This window comes from Megascapheus bottae, chromosome 17 (assembly GCF_031878675.1).
Source record: "Megascapheus bottae isolate mThoBot1 chromosome 17, mThoBot2.hap1, whole genome shotgun sequence".
NCBI classification, from domain to species: domain Eukaryota; kingdom Metazoa; phylum Chordata; class Mammalia; order Rodentia; family Geomyidae; genus Megascapheus; species Megascapheus bottae.
In genome coordinates, this window is record NC_143525.1 from 19,506,107 (window position 1) to 19,530,550 (window position 24,444).

The following is a 24,444-nucleotide window of genomic DNA, read 5'->3' on the forward strand; positions in this document are numbered from 1 at the left end:
ATCCTCCTTTCAAATATGTAGTTTTCAATCCTTTTTACTATCAAATAATGGTGTTCAAGAACCATATCTTGGTTTATCTACTCATCTGCTAATGCTCATTGGGTTGTTTCTACTTTTGGGCTATTATGAATACTGCTGCCATGTACTTTCACACACGTTTTTGTGGACTTGTTTTTCTGTGTGTGTGTGTGTGTGTGCGCGCGCGCGCATACTTACCTAGGACATATGTAACTCTAAGTTTATCTTCCTGAAGAACTATCCATTTCCCAACATAGCTGTACTATTTTACATTCCCACTAGCAATGTCTAAGGGTTCCAGTTCCTCTATAAACTCTCCAACAATTCTAATGTCTTCTTGATCAGCCATCCTTGTGAGAAGAGGTGCTTCATTGTGGTTTTTATTTGCATTTCCCCAATGTTTAATTAGCATGGAACACCTGTCTGTTCTTGTGGCTAATGGGTTTATCCATGCTGACTGCCCCCAGATTATAAGGCTTTCTTATGAATCCCAGGCTGGCCTTAAAACTCTCCTGCTTCAGCTTCCTGAGTGCTGGGGTTACAGGCATGAACCTCCATGCCCAGCTCTACTTTTTCCCCCGTTGTTTGTGCTGGTGGAGTATCTAAGAACTGGCTGCTAAAGCTAAAACTGACTCATAAAGGCTTTGTGATTTGAGTGCTTACATTAAGGTCTATAATCCATTCTGAATTATTATTATTATTATTATTATTGTGTGTGTGTGTGTGTAAGGAAGAGGTCCAACTGTACTATTCACTGAGTGGCTATCCAGTCGTCCCAGCATGTATGCCTTGCACACAGGGTTTGATGTGAGGGAGGCTCAGTCCTCACTGGATCCTTTGTAGTGTATGTGTTCTGGTTCTGACACTTAAATTCAGGGCATAGGCGGTATCCCTGAACTTTTTTGCTCAAGACTAGTGCTCTACTATTGAGCCATAGCTATACTGCAAGCCGAAGATAAGAATCTCAGGGACATTCCTGTACCAGCTGGCTTTGAACTGCAATCCCCAGATCTCAGCCTTCGAAGTAGCTAGGATTACAGGTGTGAGCCATCTGTACCCAGCCTCATTGCCTCTTTTGTTTTTGAGTCAGGTTCTTACTGTGTAACCTAGGATGACCTCAAGCTTGGGATCCTCTGGCCACAATCCCCTGGGTACTAAGATAACAGCCTGGGCCATGATGTCAAGCTGGTCCCTGCTTCTGAGCAGACCCTCAGAGGGCAGGCCCTGGCATCTGTTTGCTGAAGTCTCTGAGTCTGAAGATGCTCAGTAAGAAAGTGAGGGAAGATCTGGGGTCAGTGAGCTTGTGGGAATGGATTCCAGTTCCTTTCTTTCATTATTTCAGGCCCTCCTGCGCCTAAACATAGAAGAGCAAAGACAAGGAAGCTGGCAGGCTGCCCAAAGTGTCTGTCTGCATGGAGGAAATGAATCACAGAGGGGTGGAACCAGCCCAGCTGCTTTGTTAAGTGCCACTAACCTCACCCTGATGTTGCTATTTCCAATCCCTCGATCAAGATTGCCCTCCCTGGCTCTGTACACAGGGAAGAAAGGTCAGGCTGTGATTGCTCCATAAGGATTGGTTTGGACAGGTAAATCCATTCAGATGCTTCAGAACTCCTGAAGCCAAGAGTTGTTGGGGGCTGAGTAACGCCATGTCTAATAACTTTTTGCTGAGACCTGTAGTAGGGGTAAACAGGTGGACCTCTTTGTCCTGCCCACCTGTTGTGCTGATAGGCTCCTGCACCCAATATAAGGAGGAGGGGGGGTTTCTGGAGAGAGATTCCTGCCTTGAGGAAGCTGTGTGGCGTTTTGTTCGTGCTCCGGGGAAGGAAGGCTGAGTGCAGGAGGTCGGGAGGACAGTGGGCCCTCTCCTCTCGCGGCTTGTACTGGTTGGGGTGTGTTTTTCCCCATCCCTCCTACTAGTCAAGAGGGACTGGGGACGAAGGACCCCGACAAAGAGTGGCAAGTTCTAAATCAGGTGCCTGGGGGAGCTGCCTAGAATCTTATTTCTCCACAGGGCCCTTAGAAATAGCCTTTCCTTTCTGCCAGGGATAGGATGATATATCAATCAGAATGGCTATTGAGGACTAGGTACAACACTGGGTTCTGAGCAAAGCCCTCCTAGGTCACTAAGACCAAGGGCATTCCCTGAGGACAAGGGACGGGAGGGGCAAATCCCAGCACACTAGAGATTCTGCCATCTACAACCCCTGCCCATGGCCCTGATGCGAGAGTTCCTATTACCTCTTTCTGGAAGTTTCCTTAGCCAATCTAGCTCCCATCCTCCAGGTGAGGCAAGGACCCTTACAAGCCCCATGATTCTGTGCTTACCCCATCCTAGCATCTACAAGTCTGTTGAAAAGTTTTTTCTCCCCCCCTGCTTCTTTTTCTTGATGGGTGGGTGGTTGAATCAATGCTCACTAAGCCATGGTGCTAGTCTTCCAGTTAATCTTCTCGGTATGCCCCGGAAAAGGACACGGCACTGATAAAGAGACTTAAATCCCAACTTTTTTTTTTTTTTTGGGTCGGTCATGGTGCTTAAAACCAGGGCTTGGACACTGTACCTGAGTTCTTTTTGCTCAAGGCCAGCACTCTACCACTAAGTCACAGCACCACTTCTGGCTTTTTTTGAATAGTTTTTTGGGAATAAGAGTCTCATAGGGACTTTTCTGCCTAGACTGGCTTCAGACTATGAGCCTTAGGCCTCAGCCTCTTAAGTAGGTAGGACTGTGGGCTTGAGCCACTAGTGCCCAGCTCTCAAATGTTTTTAATGTAAGGTAATAAAGGGGAGGTGGTGGAAGGAACAGGAAAAACAGAGTCAAGTGTGACTCTCATGGCTATGGAGGGTGAGCGCTTCTCTCCCTACTAGGAAATGCTCAGACATAGTCTACTGACTACAGAATCACTGCCAGATGATTCTCCAAGGAAAACCTCTGATTTTCTAAAGCAATAGTGGGAACAGGTTCCTTGCAGATGGCTGAGGGTGTGTTGGCCCCCTGGGAAAGCACACACATACAGTTTTGGTCACCAGTCACACCAAGGCTGGTTCCCTTTTCTTTCATTCTTCCTCTACTTCTTTTTTTTTTGCCAGTCCTGGGACTTCAACTAAGGCCTGAGCACTATCCGTGGGCTTTCCTCAAGGCTATTGCTCTACCACTTGAGCCACACATCACTTCTGGCTTTTCTATCTATGTGGTACCGAGGAATTGAACTGGGGTCTTCGTGCATGTTAGGCAAGCAGCACTCTACCACTAGGCCAAACTCCCAGCCACGGACTTTTCTGCTTGGACTAGTCTTGAATCTTGATCCTCATGTCTCTAGGCCATAAAACTTGATGGTGACCCCACCACCCTTCCAAAGATGTGTCCGATAAAAAGTATGTGGCTCAGTAATGAAAACAAGACAGATGAGGGCCATAGGGGAAGACATGCAGGGGCTGCAGAGCCTTGCACAACCCTCAGTGTGCCTCCACCTGAGTCTAGTACAACCTTCAAGATTCTGTAACAGCCCTGAAGCCATTTTCTGGACAGAATGTATGAGGTCTGAACTGCAGTTTCATAGTTACAGGATTTACGTAGTCACAATCAGTGAATGATGCTGCATAAAACAAACTTTGACTACAACCTCATCCATAAACAAATATGAACCCCATAAGCATTGTGGGAGATAACTACCATAGCTCCTACAAGGAAACATAGGAAAAGGCCTTTGGAGCCTTGAGATAAAGATTTCCTAAATTATACAAAACACCATGCAAACTATAAACAAAAAGATCAACAAGCCAGGCACCAGTCGCTTACACCTAGAACCCTAGCTGTTCAGGAGGATGGGATCTGAGGGTTGCAGTTTGAAGCTGGACTGAGTAAGAAAGTCTGTGAGACTCTTATCTCCAATTACCCATCCCCCCAAAAGCCAAATGCAGGGCTGTGATTCAAGTGGTAGAGGACTAGCCTTGAGCAAAACTCAGAAACAGCACCCAAATCCTGAGTTCAAAACCCAGAGCTGCCAAAACAACTATTAATAAATTGAACATTAAAAATCAGAAGCCCTGGTCTCCATGCATGTCAGGCATGTCCTCTACCACGGAATTTCATCCTGGCTTCTAAAATGAACAACTTCTATTCAATAAAGAATACAGAGCTGGGTGCTGGTGGCTCACACTTACTTATAGTCTTAACTATTTAGGAGGCTGAGATCTGAGGACTGCAGTTCAAAGCCAGCCCAAGTAGTAAAGTCTGTGAGACTCTTATCTCTAATTAACCACCTGAGAAACAGAAGTGAAGCTGTGGCTCAAAGTGGTAGAGTGCTAGATTTGAGGTTGGGGACAGCGCCCAGATCCTCAGTTCCAGTTCTAAACTGAATTTTTTTTTTTAAAAAGGGAAAATACTATTAACAAATTCAAAAGGCAAACCAAGACTCCTGAATATATATTTTTTCCTCTAATAAAAAAAATTGTATCTATAATATTGAGAGCCTTTAGCAGCCAACATAGAAACCACATACAGTTTGTTTTAGGAATAGGTTGATATCCTGAATAAATGTTTCACAAAATAGGATCAAATTACCAATAAGAAAATGAAAGCACACTGACATCTTTAGTCATCAGGGACATGTAAATTAAAACTATGACAAGTCATCACCCACTTGGATGGCCGTATAATAGTAGTAATAATAATAGTACATAAACTAGATAATAACTACTGTTGAGCATGTGGGGAAATACATTGCTGGTTGAAATATAAACTAGGGTAGTGCTTTGAAAAACAATTTGGGAGTTCTACTAAAAATAAGAGTTCTTTTATGATCCAAAAATTCTGCTATTTATTCAGCCACGAGAATTAAAAACATACACCCATACAAAACCCTGTAGAAGTCAAATATGGTGGCTCATGCTTGTAATCCCAGCTTTCTTGGAGAGACCCAGAAGATCACGGTTTGAGGTTATTCTGGGGAAGAAGTTGGTGATACTCCATTTCAAACAATAAGCTGGGAAGTGATGGTGCAATACTTGTAATCTCAGTTATGCAAGAGGCCACAGATAGGAGGATTGTGGTCTAAGGTCTGCCTGGACAAAAACTCAAGATCTTAGTTGAAAAATAACTATAGCAAAAAGGATTGGAGAACACTTGACTGGAAGTGTCAGGCCCTGAGTCTAAAACTCATACCACCAAAATATAAAAAACAAAAACCTGATAAATGAGTATCTGCAGCAGCATACAGTGTGACTTAGTCATACTATAGAATATACAACAGAAGCTGGGCGAGGTGGCTCATGCCTGTAATCCTAGCTACTCAGGAGGCTATAGTATTGCAGTTCAAAGGCAGGCCAGTCATGAAAGTCTGAGACTTATATCTTAACCACCAGAAAACTGGAAGTATTGCTGTAGCTCAAGTGATAAGAGGGATAGCCTTGAGCTGAAGAGCTCAGAGACAGTGCCTAGGCCCAGAGTTCAAGCCCCACCACTGACAAAAAAAAAAGAAGAATATACAATAGCACAATACTCAGCAGTTAAAAGGAATGAAATATATGTTACAATATGGATAAAAGTCAAAGTATGTTCATCAAAAGAGAACAGTCACAAAAGATCACCTATTATATGATTTCATTTATGTGAGATTTCTAGAACAATCAAATCTATCACAGTAGAAAATAAAGTAGTGGTTGTTAGAGTTAGGGGGTATGTGGTAAAGGAAGGAAAGGAAAGTTTCATTAAGAAGGGGTAAAATTTTTATATAAAATTAGATTGTGGTGTTAAGGAGAGTTCATGATATCAAATTAGACTGTGTGATAGTTTCCCACTCTTTTGTTGTTGTTGTTGTTGTTAGTGGTAGTCACTTGAACTCTAGGCCTGGGCGCTGTCCCTTGAGCTTCTTTGACTCAAGGAAAATTTTCTACCATTTCACCCACAGCGTCACTTCTGACTTTTTTTTTTTGAGTAATTTATTGGAGGTAAGAGTCTCATGGAGTTTCCTGCCCAGGCTAGTTTTGAACCGCATTCCTCCTGAATAGCTAGGATTACTGGTGTGATGCCAGTGTCCAGCATGCCCCAAGCTGGTGTGATCAAGGCTAATAAGTACTCTACCACTTTGAGCCATGGCTCCACTTCCAGGTTTTTAACATGGTTAATTGGAGGTAAGAATTTATAGACTTTCCTGTCTGGGATGGCTTTGAACTGTGATCCTCAGATCTCAGCCTCCTGAATAGCTAGGATTACAGGTGTGAGTCACCAGTGCCTGGCTGGTTTCACAATCTTATAAACATTCTAAAAAATACCAACTTATACTTTGAGTATATGAATTATATAATATGTGAACTATAGCTCAATAACCTAGTTGAAAAGTGGGAGCAATAGCCAGGTGTGGTGGTTCACACTGTAACCCAAGTACTTGGGGGTGGGGAGGCAGGAGGATTGAGGCTCAAGGCCAGTCGGGGCAGAAAAGTCTGAGAGATCACTTTGTAACAGAGAGCACTGGGTGTGGTGGAGCATACCTATTACTCCAGTAATTATGAGAAGTCTAAAATAGATCAGTTCCAGGTAGGAAGCAAGATCTTATCTCAAAACAACTAGCTCACAAAGGGGCTAGAGATGTGGCTACATGTTAGAATGCCTGCCTAACAAACTCAAGGCCTTGAACTCAAACCCCTGCGTCAACAAAACAAACACACAAACTCATTTTAACAATCTTATTACGTCTAATATATCCAAAAGATATTTTCCTTTGAACAAGCCAGCAATAAACGTTATCTTAGTTTGGCACAGCCATACTTGAAGTGCCTAATAGCCATAACTGGTTGATGGCTGCCACAATGCAGTTCTAAAATCTGGCTCATGCTGAAAAGTAAGAAAAAACATGGCATTCTGTAGAAATATCCACTTAGTATATCCTCAGTTTCGAAAATGCTGGTGATAGGAGACACGTGTGGGAGGTGACCAGCAGAGTCCCCGGCTCCTCCGTACCACTCACAGCCCAAGAAGCCTCAGCTCATTACAAAGCTGCCAACACTAGTACATGTGGGAAGAAAGGAAGGCAATGGGGAGAAGGCAGAAACCACTTCAAGGTCACCAGCTTGGGAACCTTGTTTCAGCTCTGAGGCTCTTCCCCTACATTCCACAGGCAGTCTGCATACTCACCGGACTGGTAGGGGAGGACACCCCAAGCTTCAGTCCAATTCCACTGCGCTCCAGGGTCTTCTGCTGGGTACTTCCTGGGCTGACTGTGGCATGGATGGGACTAGAAGGCTGCAGGTCTGACAGGTTCCCTGCAGAGACAGCCGAGGCTGTGTCTGGCAGTTGCTCATCCAGGGTGCTGGGTTCCTGGGGGAGTGGCTCTTGCTTGTGGCTGCCATGTTGGGTTGAGGAGGATGCTGGGGCAGGAGGGAGCTCTGCAGGCCCATCGCAGTGCAGCTGGGTGCTGGTGGCAGGCCCAAGGGACAGCGAGGGCTGTGATATGGGGTTTTCGGTCTCTTGGCTTGGTCCATTGCCTGGCATAGGGTTTACCTGGGCTTTGCTGAATTCTGACAATACCCTAGACATTTTTTAAACAAAGAAAACATTTGAATAACAAGTTGCTGGTTAGAATGCTTCAGACTATTGCGATCATGGGCAGAAATGGAAAACTTCAGGTTCATGACTGAAAAACCAAACCAAACAATACAACACTCTCTGTCTCTGTCTCTTTTTGTTGTGCTGATCCTGGGGCTTAAACTTAGGACCTTGGTGCTGTCCCGGTGCTTTTTTGCTAGTGCTCTACTACTTGAGCCACAGCTCCATTTCCAACTTTTTGGTGATTAACTAGAGATAAGAGCCTCATGGACTTTCCTGCCTGGGCTGGCTTTGAACTGTGATCCTCAGATTTCAGCCTGTTGAGTAGCTAAAATTACAGGTGTAAGCCATGGGCCCAGCTTACACAACAATCTCTTAATTACCTATGGCACACAGCCCTACTCTGATGTCCCATAAAGGCAGGACTTAAGGCCACAGCTCCAGTCTCAATGGAAAGGCTTACTTAATGGGACTGGACCACCATTTTGAAGAGGCAACATGAACTTGGGAGTTTGCCAAGCCAAGTGAATGGCTATGTGAGCCAATGCCATCTGCATTAGGAATGCCCCCAGGCCCAGTGTCTCAGAATAGGGCTCCATAGCAGCAGGGGCTGCGTGAGGTGAGGATGTCTTTGTCTCTGGAACAGACAATGGAGCAACAGGGCTGCAGTGAGGTATAGGGCTGGTCCCCCTCAAAGCTGGATTGGGGCCAGAGAAACCTCATGTGTCCAGAAATGGCTGCTGCATTATGAGTTAGTATGTACAGAGTGTACACCTACTCAAAGGCCAGTGAAAGGAAGATGGAAAGGCGTCTGATGAAAGGGGATAGTAGCTATAACTAGAGGCAGATTTGGAGGATTCAGTGGAGACCAGTGTGGGTGTTAGTGAGACTGTATCTAAATCAACAAGCCAGGTAGGATGTATGCACTGTGGCCCCAGCTCCAAGGGAGGCATCAGTAAGGAGGAGACAGGCAGGTGCTGGTTCTTGCTAAGGTCTCTAAAAATGGATCACTGAAAAGAAGGTAAACCACAGGGATGGACTTAGGGCCTTATGCTTTTGCTTGGCTTTTTTGCTCATAGGTTTATCCCTAGAGCTATGTTTCCAGTTCTGACTTTTCTGCTGGTTAACTAAAGATAAGCGTCTCTTGGATTTGTCTCCTTAGGCTGACTATGTAGTGTTCCTTAGATCTTAGCCTCCTAAGTAGCTAGGATTACAAGCATGAGCCACCAATACCTAGATTTTATTTATTTATTTATTTTTTGTGGGTTAGGGGGCTTGACTTGGCCTCTTCAGCTCAAGGCTACCTCCCTACCCTTGAGCCAAGCCCCACTTCCTACTTTCTACAAGTTAACTGGAGATAAGAGTCTCAGGTTCTTTTGTGTAGGCTGGCTTTGAACCTTGAGCCTCAGATCTCAGCCTCCAGAGTAGCTAGGATTACAGGTGTGAGCCACCGAGCCCAGCAATATCTAGATTTATGCACACTTTTAAGTTACCAATTGTTTAAATAGCATAGCCTGCAATCCTAGGTATTTAAGAAGCTTGGATCCAGAGGATTGTGCCCCAGCACAAAAGCCCTTTAGATTCCATCTCCAGTTAACCAAGCTGAGGGCATGGCTCAAGTAGTAGAGTACCAGCTGTGAGCAAGAGTCACACCTTGAGTTTAAGTCTCTGATAGTAGCAGAACAAAACAAAATCAAAAATGTTTATATATTATAATCCCAACCCTTGGGAGGTGAAGGCTGGAGGACTGACAGTTGGAGGCCAGCCTAGGCTACCCAGTGGAAACTATGTAGCAAGGAAAACAAAAATCATGATAACCTAAGTGAACTCTTAGCTCCAATGAGCATCATTTATCCTCACAACATATACTCCTCAAAGCATTTATCCTCTTGGTATGCTCAGACTAATTTTGAGGCCTACCTCTAAATATGATGGCCCTAAGGGTTTATGCACCTGAGAGTTTAATGTTCCAAAGTGTGTTCATATCAGTGTTCATCTCTACATCCTGACTGTTGTCTTTTGAGTTTACTCACAAGACCCAGAATAATGCTTTCCGGTAGTGGATGGTTACTGATTCAATAACCTTACACTGGAATTTTCCAGTCAGAAGACTCAATGTAAGATAAAGGTAAGGAACATGATAAAGAGAAGCTGGCTGGTCTGTAAGGAGGCAGATGAACAAGCCCAAGTTCCCCATGGCCAGCCAAGGGTGCAGCCATCTTTAGAAGCTGGACCGACATCTGAAAATACCATCTCATGTACTGGTGTTCAGAAGCCTTCTGGGTAGTCTAGCAGACGTTCCCATGGCTCAGCTCACTGACAGGCACTCACTATGGTCCTCAAAGGCTTCATCAGAGGGGATCTCCCCATTTTCAAGATGAGGAAACAGAGCTTCAGAAAAAGCCAGCAATTGGTCTGATATTACTGGACTTGGAAGGAGAGACACAGGACTGGAAACTACCCTGTCCATACACCAACCATTCCTGGCGCCATTCGAGACCAGTAACAACCCCATGAAGACCTGAAGCAAGGCAGGAGGTGGGTAACAAAGAGTGGAGAAGATGTCCTAGATATGAGCTGAAATGTCATGAGGGAGGCTGGAGAAAAGGTTGCTGTATTTACCTAGTGGATAAGTAAACATCTAAGCTTGAGGATAACTTCTGCTGGAAGGGCATTTAATGGAATTAGTATCTGTGAAAATTCTAAATCAGTTTTTCCTTGGCTCAGCAATTTTACTTTAGGAATTCACTGAATGAAGACACTTATATAAAATCTGAATGAAAGATCATTCATGTCCATTCAGGCATGGGTATAGATATAGGGCTGACTAAATAAATCAAGTTGGTACATGGAACCAGATGCTCTGATATGAAAAGATCTCTTCCAATGTAAGGCACAGAACCATGTGCATATACTTCCTGTGTGGAACAGGGGGATATGGAAGAGGAAGAAATACAAAGATCTGCATATTAGTAGTATCTGTTATGAACACATTTAGAAACTTTTGGAAGAGTATACTAGAAATTAATAATTATGGCCACAAAAACAGGAATGAAGAATAAGGTAGATGAGACAGGAATGAGTAAGACTGCCTAACATACAACTTGGTAATTCAACTATAAATAACTCAAAAATTGATCTTCAGTTGGGAACTGGTGGCACATGCATGGGTGACGTCTACTACTACTGCTGCTAGCTACTCAGGAGGCTGAGATGTGAGGATCAGAAAGCCCATGGGACTTTTATCCAATTAATCCCCGCCCCCCCCCCCCCAAAGCTGGAAGTGGAGCTGTGGCTAAAGTGGTAGAGCATGCACTTGAGCAGGAAACACTAAGGGACATCACTCAGGTCAAGTTCCAGTACCAGCACAAAAAAATAAAGTAAAATAAAATAAGGCTATGTGAAGAAGGCTCTGTCCCAGGCTCCTCTCTCTGGTCTAGCAAGTCTGCCACACATTCACTTGTTCCTATTTGCACCTGGATTTGTACCCCCCACCCCAACCAGGTCTTCTGTGAGGCCACACCTTATGCATTACGCTCCTTGGCAATGCTACAAGTTGTTTAGATGCTCTGAACTACTAGCCTCCTCCATCTACATACAGATGACACATTCAGAGTCTCAGAGACCAAGTGACTTGTTAACATCAGAGCTTATACCAGCTCTTCTAATCCACTCCCTTCAACTCTGCCATGTTCTTCCATTACAGCAAGAACTCAAGAGTCCTCTGACAGTTTTATACCCTAGCAGAGTTCTGAGACAATCACATTGGCTGGGGAGAAGGAGAGCAAAGATGAAGGGTGAAGAGAGGGAAGGAGGGCATGGGGAAAGATGCTTACTCTTGTAGAGATGGGTCAGAATCATCAACATTTGCTATGCCTAGGTCTGAGTCGTAGGACATGGGCTCCTCAGAACGGTCTGGGCTCTTGGACCCATTCTCTTGGAGCAGGCAGCTATCAGAGTTCAGGCTGCAGGACAGCTGGGATGAACTGGCTGTGTCAAGGCTGAGAGAAGAGGCAGTGAGCTTCCTATTCCGCTGGATCTTGTGGCCTGAGTGATGAACTTCGATGTCCTCTGAGCCTGAGGAGTGAGAAATTGAATCCAGAGACTCCTTCCGCTGTAGTTCTGCACCAGAGGTAGTAAGAGGTTCAAGCTCAGAGAGTGGGCAAAGCCCAGAGAGGGCCAAGGGGGTAAGCGTCCATTCGTTTAAGATGGCAGACTTGTAGGAGAGCTCAAAGGATAAGGATGTTAGTCCCTGCAGGAAGCTAAGGAGGAACTCGCCCTCCTCAGCGTCTCGTAGCAGGGCTGTGGGCTGGTAGTACTCGCACAGTCGGGCCTGCTCCTGGAGGAGCAGCTTCAGGTAGCACTCCATCAGGCCGTCGTTGAGGGCCAGCCTCAGCCAGGCCCGACAGCGGCCCACATCCGTGCTGACAAAGACCAGGTGCTCCAGTTCTGAGATGATATGTCTGGAAAGAGAATAGATTCGTTTTAAGAAATTACTTCAAGCCAGGCACTGGTGGCTTACCCCTGCAATCCTAGTTATTGAGGAAGCAGAGAACTGACTGAGCATTGTGATTCAAACCCTGCCAGGGCAGGAAAGTCTGTTTGACTCATCTCCAATTAACTACCAAAAAACCAGAGGTGGAGCTGTAGCTCAAAGTGGTAGAACACTAGCCTTGAGCAAAAGAGCTCAGGGACAGTGCCCAGGCCCCAAGTTCAAGCCCCACGACTGATATAAAGGAAAAACTTCAAATCCCTGATATGCAAAATGTTTAATCTGTGGATTAGTAAGAAACTCTGATAATGACTACAAATATATGTAGGCATAAACAAATTTTTGGACAGGGGCTTAAAGTTAAGGCCTGGATGCTGTTCCATAGCTTTTTTTTTTTTTGTGCCAGTCCTGGGCTTGAGTTCAGGGCCTGAGCTCTGTCCTTGGACTTTCTCAAGGCTAGAGCTCTACCACTTGAGCCTCAGCACCACTTCTGGTTTTTTTCTATGTATGTGGTACCGAGGAATTGAACCCGGGTCTTTGTGCATGTTATGCAAGCACTCTACCACTAGGCCAAACTCCCAGCCCCTGTTCCATAGCTTTTTCACTCAAGGCAGGCATTCTACCACTTGAGCCATACCACCACTTCTGGGCCTTGTGGTGCTTAACTGGAGATAAGTCTCACAATTTTTTTTTTTTGTCCCAACTGGCTAGTTTCAAATTGTGATCCTCAGATTTCTGAGCAGCTAAGATTATAGGTGTGGACCACTGACACCTGGCTCTCAACTTCTTTTTTGGGGGGGTCATGGGGCTTGAACTCTGCCTGGGTGCTGTCCCAGAGCTCTTCAGCTCAAGGCTACTGCCCTACCCTTGAGCTTTCACCCCTATCCCCAAGAAACTGCCATTGAGGAGCACATGGCGCCTCTTTGTTGGTAGTGAGGTAAGAGGCTGGCACATTTCTAAGTTAGAGTAAGAAAAGTACCACGAAAAGTTTCTGAGCTGAGCCCTGAAGGCTTTCTAGAAGCAAAGACAGTGAACCTTCTGGGCATAACGCACTGAAAGAAAAAAGACATAAAGAGTAGAAGTGTAACAACTCCAATTACAACAGGGATATGTGTGTGTGTGTGTGTGTGTGTGTGTGTGTGTATGTGTGTTGGGGCAGGGAGTGCTGGTTAGGTTGCAAAGCCAGGTAATGGAGGGTCTTGAATATCATATTAATCAGGTCACACGGAGCAAAGGTTCCCATACCCACACATGTAGAAGAAGCCCCCAGGGAACTTATCGGGATACAGATCCAGGGATCCCAAGGTAGTGACAGGATTTAAATGTTTTTGTATGACCTAACCACAGCTATGCACATTCTGGAGAAGGTCAGATTCTAGGGGTACCAAACTCAGTTCCTGAATCCCCTGATGTGACATAAATAGCCCTCCTCTACTCTACCACAAAGCCTTGGGCATACCTCAAGTGTGTGAGTGAAGCCCTTCCCCTAACCCCATTGTGTGGTTGAGCTCTAGCTCGCTTCAGCTAGCACACATCAACCCAAGGAAACACAGAATAAGATAGGGGACAAATAGAAAGTCACTGTAGTCATAGAAAGCAGACCAGAGGCCGACAGGGCACCTTCAGGCTGAAGGTGACATTTAATACCCATTAGAGTCAGAGTGCTAGCAACTTGCTCAAAAGCCTGGTAGGGGCAAGGCCAAAGCCAGAGTCTTGGGGTGATTATTCAGGTATTCTACCTGGACTTCGCTCTTTCTGAAACTTCTAAACCTTACTATGAATACACACACACACACACACACTTGCAAAGATATTTAAAGGCTTGCAAGCTTTTTCTGTAAAGGGCCAGAGACAACAAAAGTCTTTAGCTCTGAAGGCCATATACACTCTGTTGTAATTGCATAATTCTGACAGGTCACTAGCCCTGGGGTAGGAAGCAGCCATAGGCACCAGGGTGAGTTTGCCTAGTCTTGTGGCTGTTTGGAGATAAACCTTTCCTTCAGGCACAATCCTATCCTATCTCCTCAGCTGTCTCTACACCACAACACAGGCCAGGCCATCTGTTGCCTTCTGCAGAGCTGCGGCAAGAGAAGCCAAGTGTCCCACACAGGAAGTTCCTCCCTGAAGCAAAACCTCTCCAAGCTGATCTCACTTGTGGGTGACAGCTTTCAGGAGGGGCCAGAAGACAGGCTGAGGCAGAGGCTTCTGGTGTCCATGTTTCTTCCTTTTTCCTCCAGCCTCAGCACGAATGTGCTTGGCGTGCAGGCCGTGGATGAACACAGCCTCCAGGGCACTGCACATGGTGTTGGCATCGCTGTCCTCGCTCGTGACCACTGTATCCAGGGACACATACTGCTTCTGTAGTGCTTTCACAGATCCTACCAGCTTCTTCTTGATGACCTAGGCAGTGCCACACAGAAGACATCTTTAGAAGAAAATCCTGCAGTCCCTATAATATAACCCTTGGCCTATTGCTCAATTCCAGCCACACTGACCACTCACTAGTATATAGATTCCTTCTGAAAAGTTGCTACATGTTAATTATATCAAATAAAGATTAAATATAGAGAACTTGTTTTTGAAGGCTTTTTTTGGTATAAATTCTTTTCATTTTCAAACCAACGTTCAGTAGATGTCTAGCCCTATAATCTTGTGTTTAAATACCTGGAGACTCGGTAAGACACGGGTGATGTTTCTTAACTGATTAACATGATCAAGGTTTTGTAGAGTTAAGCAAAGGTATATAAAATATTACACTGGAGCACCAAAAATATCCAGAAACGCTGAAGGTGTGGCTCAGTGGCCAGAGAATGTGCTTAGCCACCATGTTAAAAACACATAAGTATTGTTATATTAAGAAAAATCCAAGCCAGGCACCAGTGGCTCATGCTTGTAATCCTAGTCCCTCAGGAGGATGAGATTTGAGGATCATAGTTTGAAGCAGCCCAGGCAGACAAATCTAGAGAGTCTCATCACCAAGAACCCTAAAGTGGGCATGTGGCTTAAGCAGCTTGAGTAAAAAAGCCAAGCAAGAATACAAGGAACTGGGCCGGGAGTTTGGCTTAGTGGTAGATTGCTTGCCTAGCATGCACAAAGACCTGGTTCGATTCCTTGGTACCACATACACAGAAAGAAAAAAGCCAGAAATGGTGCTGTGGCTCAAGTGGCAGAGTGCTAGCCTTGAGGAAAAAGCCCAAGGACAGTGCTCAGGCTCTGAGTTCAGTCTCCAGGATACAAGGAACTGACTTCAAACTCCAGCAGCAGAGTGCTTGTGTATATGCACACTCCAAGGCCTCAGAACCAAGGCTTAGGTTCAGTCTCAGATGGGTCGGTAACCAGTTGGGGCACCTCAGACATTTCATTTAACCTCTCTGAGCTTCAACTTTCTTATCTGTTAAGTAGAAATAATACTCTGGCTCCAGAGCACCCAGGGTATTGTTACTTGTGGGTAAGACTAGTTGTTAATTCATTATCCTATTCCCAGTACTTAGCACTGTACCTAGCTCTTGTAAGTACATGTATTATAAAATGTAGATAAAGTATTTTGGAATGTATACTTTTCAATCATAGATATAAGTATGACAAAACTATCATTACAGAAACTCTGGTTTGACATGAATGTTGGACTTACAGACCCACTTAAATGATGGAGTTCAACAGTGGAGTCATGCTACCTTCACCACTGTCTAATATTAGGTCATGTTCATCATCCTCAAAAGGAATATTGTAAGCTGGGCATCGGTGGCTCACACCTGTAATCCTAGCTACTCAGGAAGCTAAGATCTGAGAACTGTGGTTTGAACAAGCCTGGACTTCTCCAAATTAACAAAACAATCCAGAAGTGGAGCTGTGACCCAAGTGGTAGAGTGCTATCCTTGAGCAAAAGAAGGTCAAGGGCAGTGTCCAGGCCCTGAGTTGAAGCCCCAGGACTGGCAATAAAATAAAATAAAAATAAATAAAAAGTGCAAATGATTTCCAAGTGAGTGAGGCTACATAGGCACACATCCTTAAGAAATCCTTGCCCTTGGCCAAGTGCAGTGGCTCACACCTGTAATCCTAGCTACTGAGGAGGCTGAGATCTGAGGATCATAGTTCAAAGCCACCCTGGCCACTAAAACGTCTCAGGAGACTCTTATCTCCAATTAATCACCACAAAACTAGAAGTGGCACTGTTGCTGAAGGGGTAGGGCAATAGCCTTGAGCTGGAGAGCTCAGGGACAATGCTCAGGCCTAGAGTTCAAGTCCCACAACTGACAGAATGAAAGAAAGAAAGAGAAAAAGAAAAAAGAAATCCGTGCCCTCAGGAGGTCAGTACAAGTAAGACCTCACTAGAAGACTGAGCTAGTTTAGGTTTAGGGCCAGGTCCCAGATCAGAAAACGGGGAAAGGAGATTTTTGCTTGAAAGTCAGTAGAGAGACTAGAGGTCCTGACCTCTAGTGGCCGTGTGTGTGTCGTGTCTGTCTGTGTGTCTGACTGAACCTGGGCACTCTCCAGATTAGCTGGGATTATAGGTGTGAGCCACCAGCACCTGATTTAGAATGTAGACTTATTAAGACCACAGTGCTTTTAGCACCAAGTTTTCTAAGTGGAGAAGAAAAAGAAATCTTGGCTTCTACCGCAAGAGCCATGTCAGCGTCAGTGTTATGAAGCCTTTAGTTGGATGTCTTTCTAAGGGAACTGTATCAATTCAGATGCCCAAGATAGCTAAGAACTAGTGCCAAGCAGAGTTCTCCAAGAAAGGGGATCTGAGAGGCTCTGGTGAACTGGTCACTAACAATTACATTTGAAAAATGATAAGTGTTCAAAGATATCTGTAAGCCATCACTGTACCCCATTAGTGAAACAGACAAATGACCAGTGCTGGGAACAGCTACTTTAGACCAAATCAATGCCTTAAAAAAAAAAAAACTGTGATCTAATCACAGCCTGAGGCAGAGGTCTTCAGATAAACCACCTTGAATTCCCACTATGCTTTACACACATGCTCACCGTGTAAACATAAAAGGGTAGGATCTCTTCAGAACTTCTTTTGTTGGAAAACATTTCTCTACCTGGGTGTCTTTGTGGATCATATCCATTCATTTCCAAGAGAAAAGCTCATGATGCAATGGCAGCCCCCTGTAGTCTTTCCCAGCCTAGATCCTCTGGTACCTACTTACCGGGATGGCAGCCCGGGAGTCCAGTTCATTCTCCACCACGGAGAGCATTTCCACTCAAGCAGCTGCTCCCAAAGAAACTCACATGTCATCTGCAGGGAAAGGTGGCACCAGATGAGCATGCTCCCCCAACATTCCTTGCAACCAAAGTCTCCTCCTAGTATGCAGCAGGCAGTCAACCCAGCACACTCAAATTGCAAACAAAAGGAGAGCAACACAAAAGCAAAGACAGTAGATTTCTGTTGTTGGCTGTAGGACTTGAACACTGGGCTTGGGTGCTGTCCCTAAGCAATTCAGCTCAAGGGCTACGGCGCTACACCTTGAGGCACAGGTGTAGGCACACCTTGTGCCACTTCCAGTTTTCTGGTGGTTAATTGGAGATAAGAGTCTCATGGACTTTAGAGCCGGGCTGACTTTGAATAGAGATTCTCAGATCTCAGACTCCAGAGTAGCTAGGCCACCTGCTGGCTCAGAATAGATTTTAAGGAAGGAAATAAGGGAGGAAAAAGCCAAAGATGTCCAGTGTGCCAGGAGAAGGTGATAATAGCTCTTCATGCCAGAAACTGCATAAAAACCCAGGGCTGGTAGGATAGTGGTGGGAGCCAGGGAACCAAAAACAAATTTAGGGCACAAGATGGATGCTTCAGTTAAAGGTGCCAAGAACTAGTGGGGACCAGGAAGCAGGAGCTTGGGTCCAGTATCAGCCAACTAGGTGGTAGAAGGCATAACCAAAACTAAAGCAGCTCTAAAAGAAGTGTTCTTGCTGGGTTCTGGTGGCTTATGTCTGTAACCCTAGCTACTCAAGAAGCCGAGATCTGAGGATAGTAGTTCAACGCCAGCCCAGGAAGAAAAGTCCCTGTGAGACTCTTACCAAAACAACAAAATAAAACAAAAAACCTGGATGGAAGTGGTGCTGCAGCTCAAGTGGTAGAGCCCTAGCCTTGACTACAAAGAGGCTCAGGACAGCTCCTGAGTCCAAGCCACACAACTGACAAAAAGAAAAAAGAAAAAAGGAGTTCTTTTATCACACCCTTTTGTTTCACTGGGATGTAAGAATTTAGTTTGTACAATGACACATCCAAATGCGCCCAGAAAGTTATGATCACAATAGGCTACTTATTAGGAAGTTATGCTGGCCGAGCACCAGATCACTCAGGCTCACAATCTCACAATGGAAAAACACCCAGCACTGGCCCTGAAGCATCCCAACTATTAACGGTATCTACAATCCCAGTGGATGGATGTAACTACCCAAATCTACAAGAATTTCATTGCTATTCATTCAATCCCTCATAGCAGCTGGCTTCCACTTTGGCCCAAGCAACCTGGCTGCACAGGCTTCTTTACATGTTGGTTGTTGGACTTGAACTCTAGGCCTGGACATTGCCCCTAAAGCTCTTCAGTTCAAGGGTACGGCCCTACTCCTTGAGCCACAGGGGTTTTCCGGTGGTTAACTGGAGATAATAGTCTCACAGACTTTAGTGCCCGAGCGGACTTTGAACTGTGATCCTCAGATCTCAGCTAGGATTATAGTTTTTAGAGCATCAGGGGAAATTTTACAAGTGATGGTTGCTGCTGGGTGTGGATGGCTCATGCTTACAGTAATCTGAATCAACTCAAGAGGCTGAGATCTAAGGATTAGAGTTTGAAACCAGGTCAGGCAGGAAATTCTGTGAACTCTTATCTAGAATTAAGCACCAAAAAAGCCAGAAGTGGAACTGTGCCTCAAGCAGTAGAGAGAAAGCCTTGAGTGAAAAAGAACAGGGACAGCACCCAGGATGAGGCTGAGTTCAAGCTTTAAGACTCGTGCGTGCGCGTGTGCTTGTGTATGTGTGCATGTGGGTATGTACAAAACAACAACAAAAATTATAAAGGTTGTTTCTGATTTCAAATACTTATAGCTCAAAGAAGTAACATAATTTAAGAACAGTTACATGGATGGTCACATTTATATCATCCTAATTGTCCTAGGAATGCCACTTTATTATCTGCACCTGATAGATAAAGACATGAAACTGTCCCAGGTCAAGGAACTATCACAGATGTTCTGGCCAAGAGTAACTTAACTCCTATGCCAGTCACCAGAGCAATGTCAAGCTTACTTAGTTCAAAGGAAAAGTGCATCCTGAAAAATAGTGGGTCTCAAAGGCTAGACTCCAGACTTTGGCTGGTGGTCTGGAAAGGAGGTATAGGAAAAGCATTAAGGCAAGCAAGGTTTACAGGAGAACAGGAGAGCATGAGATCAGTGAAGGAGAAAAAAAAAGAGTAGTCCTCATTAAAGTTGAGGTTGGCAGAGAGTAAAGAGGGCAGGCACAAGGAATTAGGACCTAGAGTGGACCTCCTGAGACATGGCACATGGAGAGAGGCAGGCGTATCTGCCTGGTCAGATAGCCTGAGAGAGCTCTTGGCTTTGCCACAGTCCCTGCTGACTCCTCACCCTTCAACCCCTGTACTACACCTACCAGAGAGTCTCAGGGCCACCTGACACCAGCTCCACACTCCAGTCACCAGGACAACACGGAAAAAGAGTATGTGACGTGGCCAAACTGTCACACTTGCCTGGTCCTGGAGTTTAAGTTCATCTCAGGTTACCCTTGAGCAGCTTGGCAGGTAAAATACAGCCACTCTGGCTCCCAGATCCTGGGTTCCAACCCCAATCCACAGTTCCAGTGGTTCAAACCTCTCCTTCAGGCCTGTCTATCTACAGAGGTTCATTTTTATTTTTGCCAGTCTGGGGCTTGAACTCAGAGCCTGGGCACTGTCCTTGGACATTTTTTGCTCAAGACTAATGCTTTGCCACTTGAGCCACAGTGTCAGTTCCAGCTTTTTCTGTGCTTGTGGTACCAAGGAATGGAACCTACAGGGCTTCATGCATGCTAGGCAAGCACTCAACCACTAGGCCATATTCCCGGACTTACCTAAAAGTCTTTAAGTTCCAGAGGTGCCCTTCCCTCAGCTAGTTACACAATCATGACCTAAAGGCAGAGATCTCAACAATGTAACTAAGGACTTAAGTCCAGTAAAGCCTCATTAACTAATTAGCTGAGGATATTCATTGAGGAGGGCCCAGGGCTATCAGTAAATAGGAGTTCTGCCAAAATTACCATCTGCTGAAAAACCAAAAACAATAAAGTGAAGAAGAGGAGTCAGAGAAGGGAGGGCTGCACAGGAGACAAGTGAAGGTGGCCTAAAACTAAGTACTAAAGCCACAAAAGAGAGAGGAGTTTGGCCTAGTGGTAAAGTGCTTTGCCTAGCATGCACAAAGACCTGGGTTAGATTCCTCAGTACCACATACAAAGAAAAAAGCCAGAAATGGTGCTGTGGCTCAAGTGGTAGAGCTCTAGCCTTGAAAAAGTCCAAGAATAGTGCTCAGGCTCTGAGCTCAAGCCCAGGCCTGGCAAACAAACAAACAAATGCCACAAAAAGTGGCACTGTGGCTCAAGGGGTAGGTGGTTAGCCTTGAGCTGAAGAGCTCAGGGACAAAACCCAGGCCCAGAGTTCAAGCCCTACGACTGACCTTCCCCCCCCCACCCAAAAAAAAATGATTGTCTTGTTCATTTTGAGTAACTTGGCGTGGACTCATGAATCCAGAACAGCCAATTTACAAGTAGGAATAAGACTTCGGAAGCAGGGCACGATGGCTCACGTCCACAATCCTAGCTACTCAGGAGGTCAAGATCTGAGTATCATGGTACAAAGCCAGGCATCTAAGCCTGTGAGACTTTTTTTTTTTTTGGTGGGTCATGGGGCTTGAACTTGGCCTGGGGCACTGTCCCAGAGCTCTTCGGTCGGCTCAAGGCTACCACTCTACCCCTGGGGCTAGGCGTTGTCCCTGAGCTCAACAGCTCAAGGCTACCACCCTATCCTTGAGCCAAGCCCCATTTCCTAGTTTTTCTGGAGGTTAATTGGAGATAAAAGTCTCAGGTCCTTTTCTGGCCTCAGATCTCAGCCTCCAGAGTTGCTAGGATTACATGCCCTTGGCCTAGCATGTGAGACTCTTATCTCCAAGTTAACCACTAGAAAAATGGAAGTGGCAGTCAGGCTCTAGGGTGGTAGCCTGGAGCTGAAGAGCCCAAAGACAATACTCAGGCCCAGAGTTCAAGGCCCACAACTGACAATAAAAAAAAATAAAATAAAAAAAGACTTTGGGGTTTAAACCACAATCTAAGGCAGTATCTCTTTAAAAAAAACTGTTAAAAAAACTGTAAAGGTGGTGCACAGAGAGGTTACAGTTACATATGTCAGACAATGAGTAAATTTCTTTTCGAATTGTGTCACCTCTTCCCTCACTTTGTCCAATTACTTTCCCCTCTCTACCCACCTTCCCCTCAGGGCAGTACCTTATCTGTTCACATTTATGCTATCATGCTTTGGGGAGGTAGACATGTAACCATCAATGATATTAGAACATACTAGTAAAATGGAACAAAGCTTTAGACTTGTAGGCAGTACCCAGTAGCTCAGACCCCAAACCCACCACTGAATGAGACTAGGATCATCTTTCTGCACTCAGAATATTTTATTTATTTATTTTTTACCAGTCCTAGGGCTTGTACTCAGGGTCTGAACATTGTCCTTGGGCGTTCTCAAGGCTAGATCTCTACCACTTAAGCCATAGCACCACTTCTGGCTTTTTTCTACTTATGTGGTACCGAGGAATCGAACAAGGGTCATCCTGCATGCTAGGCAAGCACTCTACCACTAGGCCAAACTCCCGGCCATGACACTAGGAATGAAGCTGAAGACAGGTACAGCTTCCAGGGCACCAAACTGGTGGGAAAAAGGGGAGAGCTTGGGCACACTACGGGGGCTCATTGACATGACGTGGGATAGCAGAAGAATGGCAACTCCTACCATCATCTAGGAAACCACAAATGGCACCAACTCTATTTATTTGTAAGCCAGGCATCATTTCACTCTTGCACAGCTTTCTAGAGTGAACGAAGTAAGCTTCTGTGATCTCATTTTCTAAACTCACTGAATTCTTTGGACAATACTGTGAGGCAGATCTCTCAATTTTACAGAGAAACAGAGGCTCATTAAAAACAAGCCTGAGATAAGAGATAGAATTCTCCAGTTTCCTGACTCCTTTTATTTATTTATTTATTTATTTATTTATTTATTGCCAGTCCTGGGCTTGAGCTCAGGGCCTGAGCACTGTCCTTGGACTTTCTCAAGGCTAGAGCTCTACCACTTGAGCCTCAGCACCACTTCCGGCTTTTTTTTCTATGCATGTGGTATCAAGGAATCGAACCCGGATCTTCGTGCATGCTAGGCAAGCACTTTAACCACTAGGCCAAACTCCCAGCCCTCCTGACTCCTTTTATAAGATCACACTGTCTCAGGACTCAAGGTGGGAAATTTGAAGTCAAACTTTTATGGATGGACTTTTCAGAGTTACTAAGAAGTCTATCTTATTGATGAAGGCCTAAGAGAAGACACAGCCTTGGCAAACACACTTATAACCCCAACCAGCTAAGTCTAGGTCCTCCATCTGGTACCCAAGTTTCACAGCTGTCCTTTCTTGAATGTTCTACACATGGGAAGAAATTTTACTGGCTGTTTTTCTTTATCATATTGCTTGTCTTTCTATATATAGTATGTTTGATTTCACTTCCTCCAGAGTCCCAGGAATGAAAAACAAATGGTTTAAACAAGACTTACATGAAAAGGAATGGTTAACCTGGCTTTAAGGCTCCCCAAACACTTGAACCATCTGTAAATAGCAACGGCTTCTCCTTGGAGGCTTCTCAGCCACTCCCAATGGCTTGTCTCGGCTGCCTGTATTTTGAACCTGGCTATTCAGAACAACAGGCAGGCCTTTATGCCATCCAGCTGCTGCACTAACTGATGAGTCATGGTTTTTCAGTTGGAAAAATGACAAAGTTATCTTCTGATTCAAAAAGGCAGCTGATCTTTCAGACATGTGAGTGCTGACTAAGTGAAGAAAGTCTGATTTTTGATAAGGGTAGTAGAAGAGTCGATGTTGGGAGAGGGGGTATAAAGCCTCTGAAACAGTAGCTTCTAGCTCATGATTCCTGGGCTCCAATGGTAACCCATGGCCAAAAGCCTCTCTTTCAGGGACAGTGCTCTAGACAGAGCCCTTAAGCTCCACTGTTGCCTTTTCTTCAGTGAGCTACAAGGCCAGGACCCTGAGGCTTAGACCTCAATCTAAAGAAGAGCCTGGGTCCTTTAAGGGTTTATTAATTGGCTATCTAGGCAGAAATGTGAGGTCAGGGAACCTCAGGGTCTTTCTTCTATTTTTCCTCCCATTCTCATTTCCCCCATATTCTTGGCAACAGTATTCTAGAAAGAAGCAAACTACAAACCAATGAAAACAAAAACTTCATGACTTATTTACCACTGCATTTTTACTACTTTGCTTAGTATACACTAATACAGAAAAAAAATACTTGTTGAATGACCTGATGATTATACACATGCCAGGTATATTTCACAGACTGGGACACTGAAGTATATGATTTTGATATGGTGAAGCCGCTGAGATACCACTGCCATTAAATCAAGCTGTAAACCAAGCTATCAATAAACTGTGCGCTAGACAGAAGACAGCACCCAAATGGAAGGATTGAACTGAAGGTAGAACTGTATTCAGCTTTCAACAGAAATAGCATGGACAATGGGTCCTCTTGGATCCTTTAAAATTGCCACTGTAGCCTGGGGGAGGGGCACTTGGGTATCTAGTATCTAGTGGTAAGAGTCTTGCCTAGTAAGGCTAGATTCTGGGTTTGATCATCATCAACAATAATAACACATACACAGTCCTCACCAGGCTGATTTCTATATAACCAGATGGTCAGAATTCAGAGAAAAAGTGCAGCAAAAAGCCCCCAGGAGGCTCTAAACACTAATGTGGGAGGAACATAGGTGCCTCAACAATGTCCTTTTGCCTCAGTTACTGAAAGATAATTCAGTTCCCAGTGCTCATGGAACCCAAACTGCTAAAACCCAATGTTCCAGCACCTACAAACAAAACAAAACAAAACAAATGGGGGGGAGGGACAATTCAACAGTTTCTGGTATCCACTTGGATCTCAGCCTCCCCAGAACACATTCATCTACAATCTCCCCAACATATACTATGCCTCTAGCCCATATCATGTTCCATATCCAGGGCTTGTTCACAATCAGCACTGGCAGAGAGGAGTACTGGGAGACAGGGTTTCTTCACAAGTGCCAGGGTAAGACACAAGGACACAGCTCTGTGATCTTCACA

At 44.9% G+C, this 24,444-nt stretch overlaps 1 protein-coding gene across 3 annotated transcripts in view; it reads right to left on the bottom strand.

Annotated features, from left to right (window-relative positions):
- Plekhm1 (pleckstrin homology and RUN domain containing M1) overlaps positions 1–17,295 on the bottom strand; it is a 35,081-nt gene extending 17,786 nt beyond the window's left edge. For all 3 annotated transcript variants that reach the window (XM_090350049.1, XM_090350048.1, XM_090350051.1), the window contains exons 1-4: positions 17,211–17,295; positions 14,204–14,451; positions 11,396–12,022; positions 7,149–7,542 (exon numbers count right to left, since the gene is read on the bottom strand). In XM_090350049.1, the coding sequence (XP_090206175.1) occupies positions 7,149–7,542; positions 11,396–12,022; positions 14,204–14,451; positions 17,211–17,258 (1,317 nt within the window). In that variant the 5' untranslated portion in view covers positions 17,259–17,295. The remainder of the gene's footprint in view (positions 1–7,148; positions 7,543–11,395; positions 12,023–14,203; positions 14,452–17,210) is intronic.
- Positions 17,296–24,444: the final 7,149 nt, after the last annotated feature.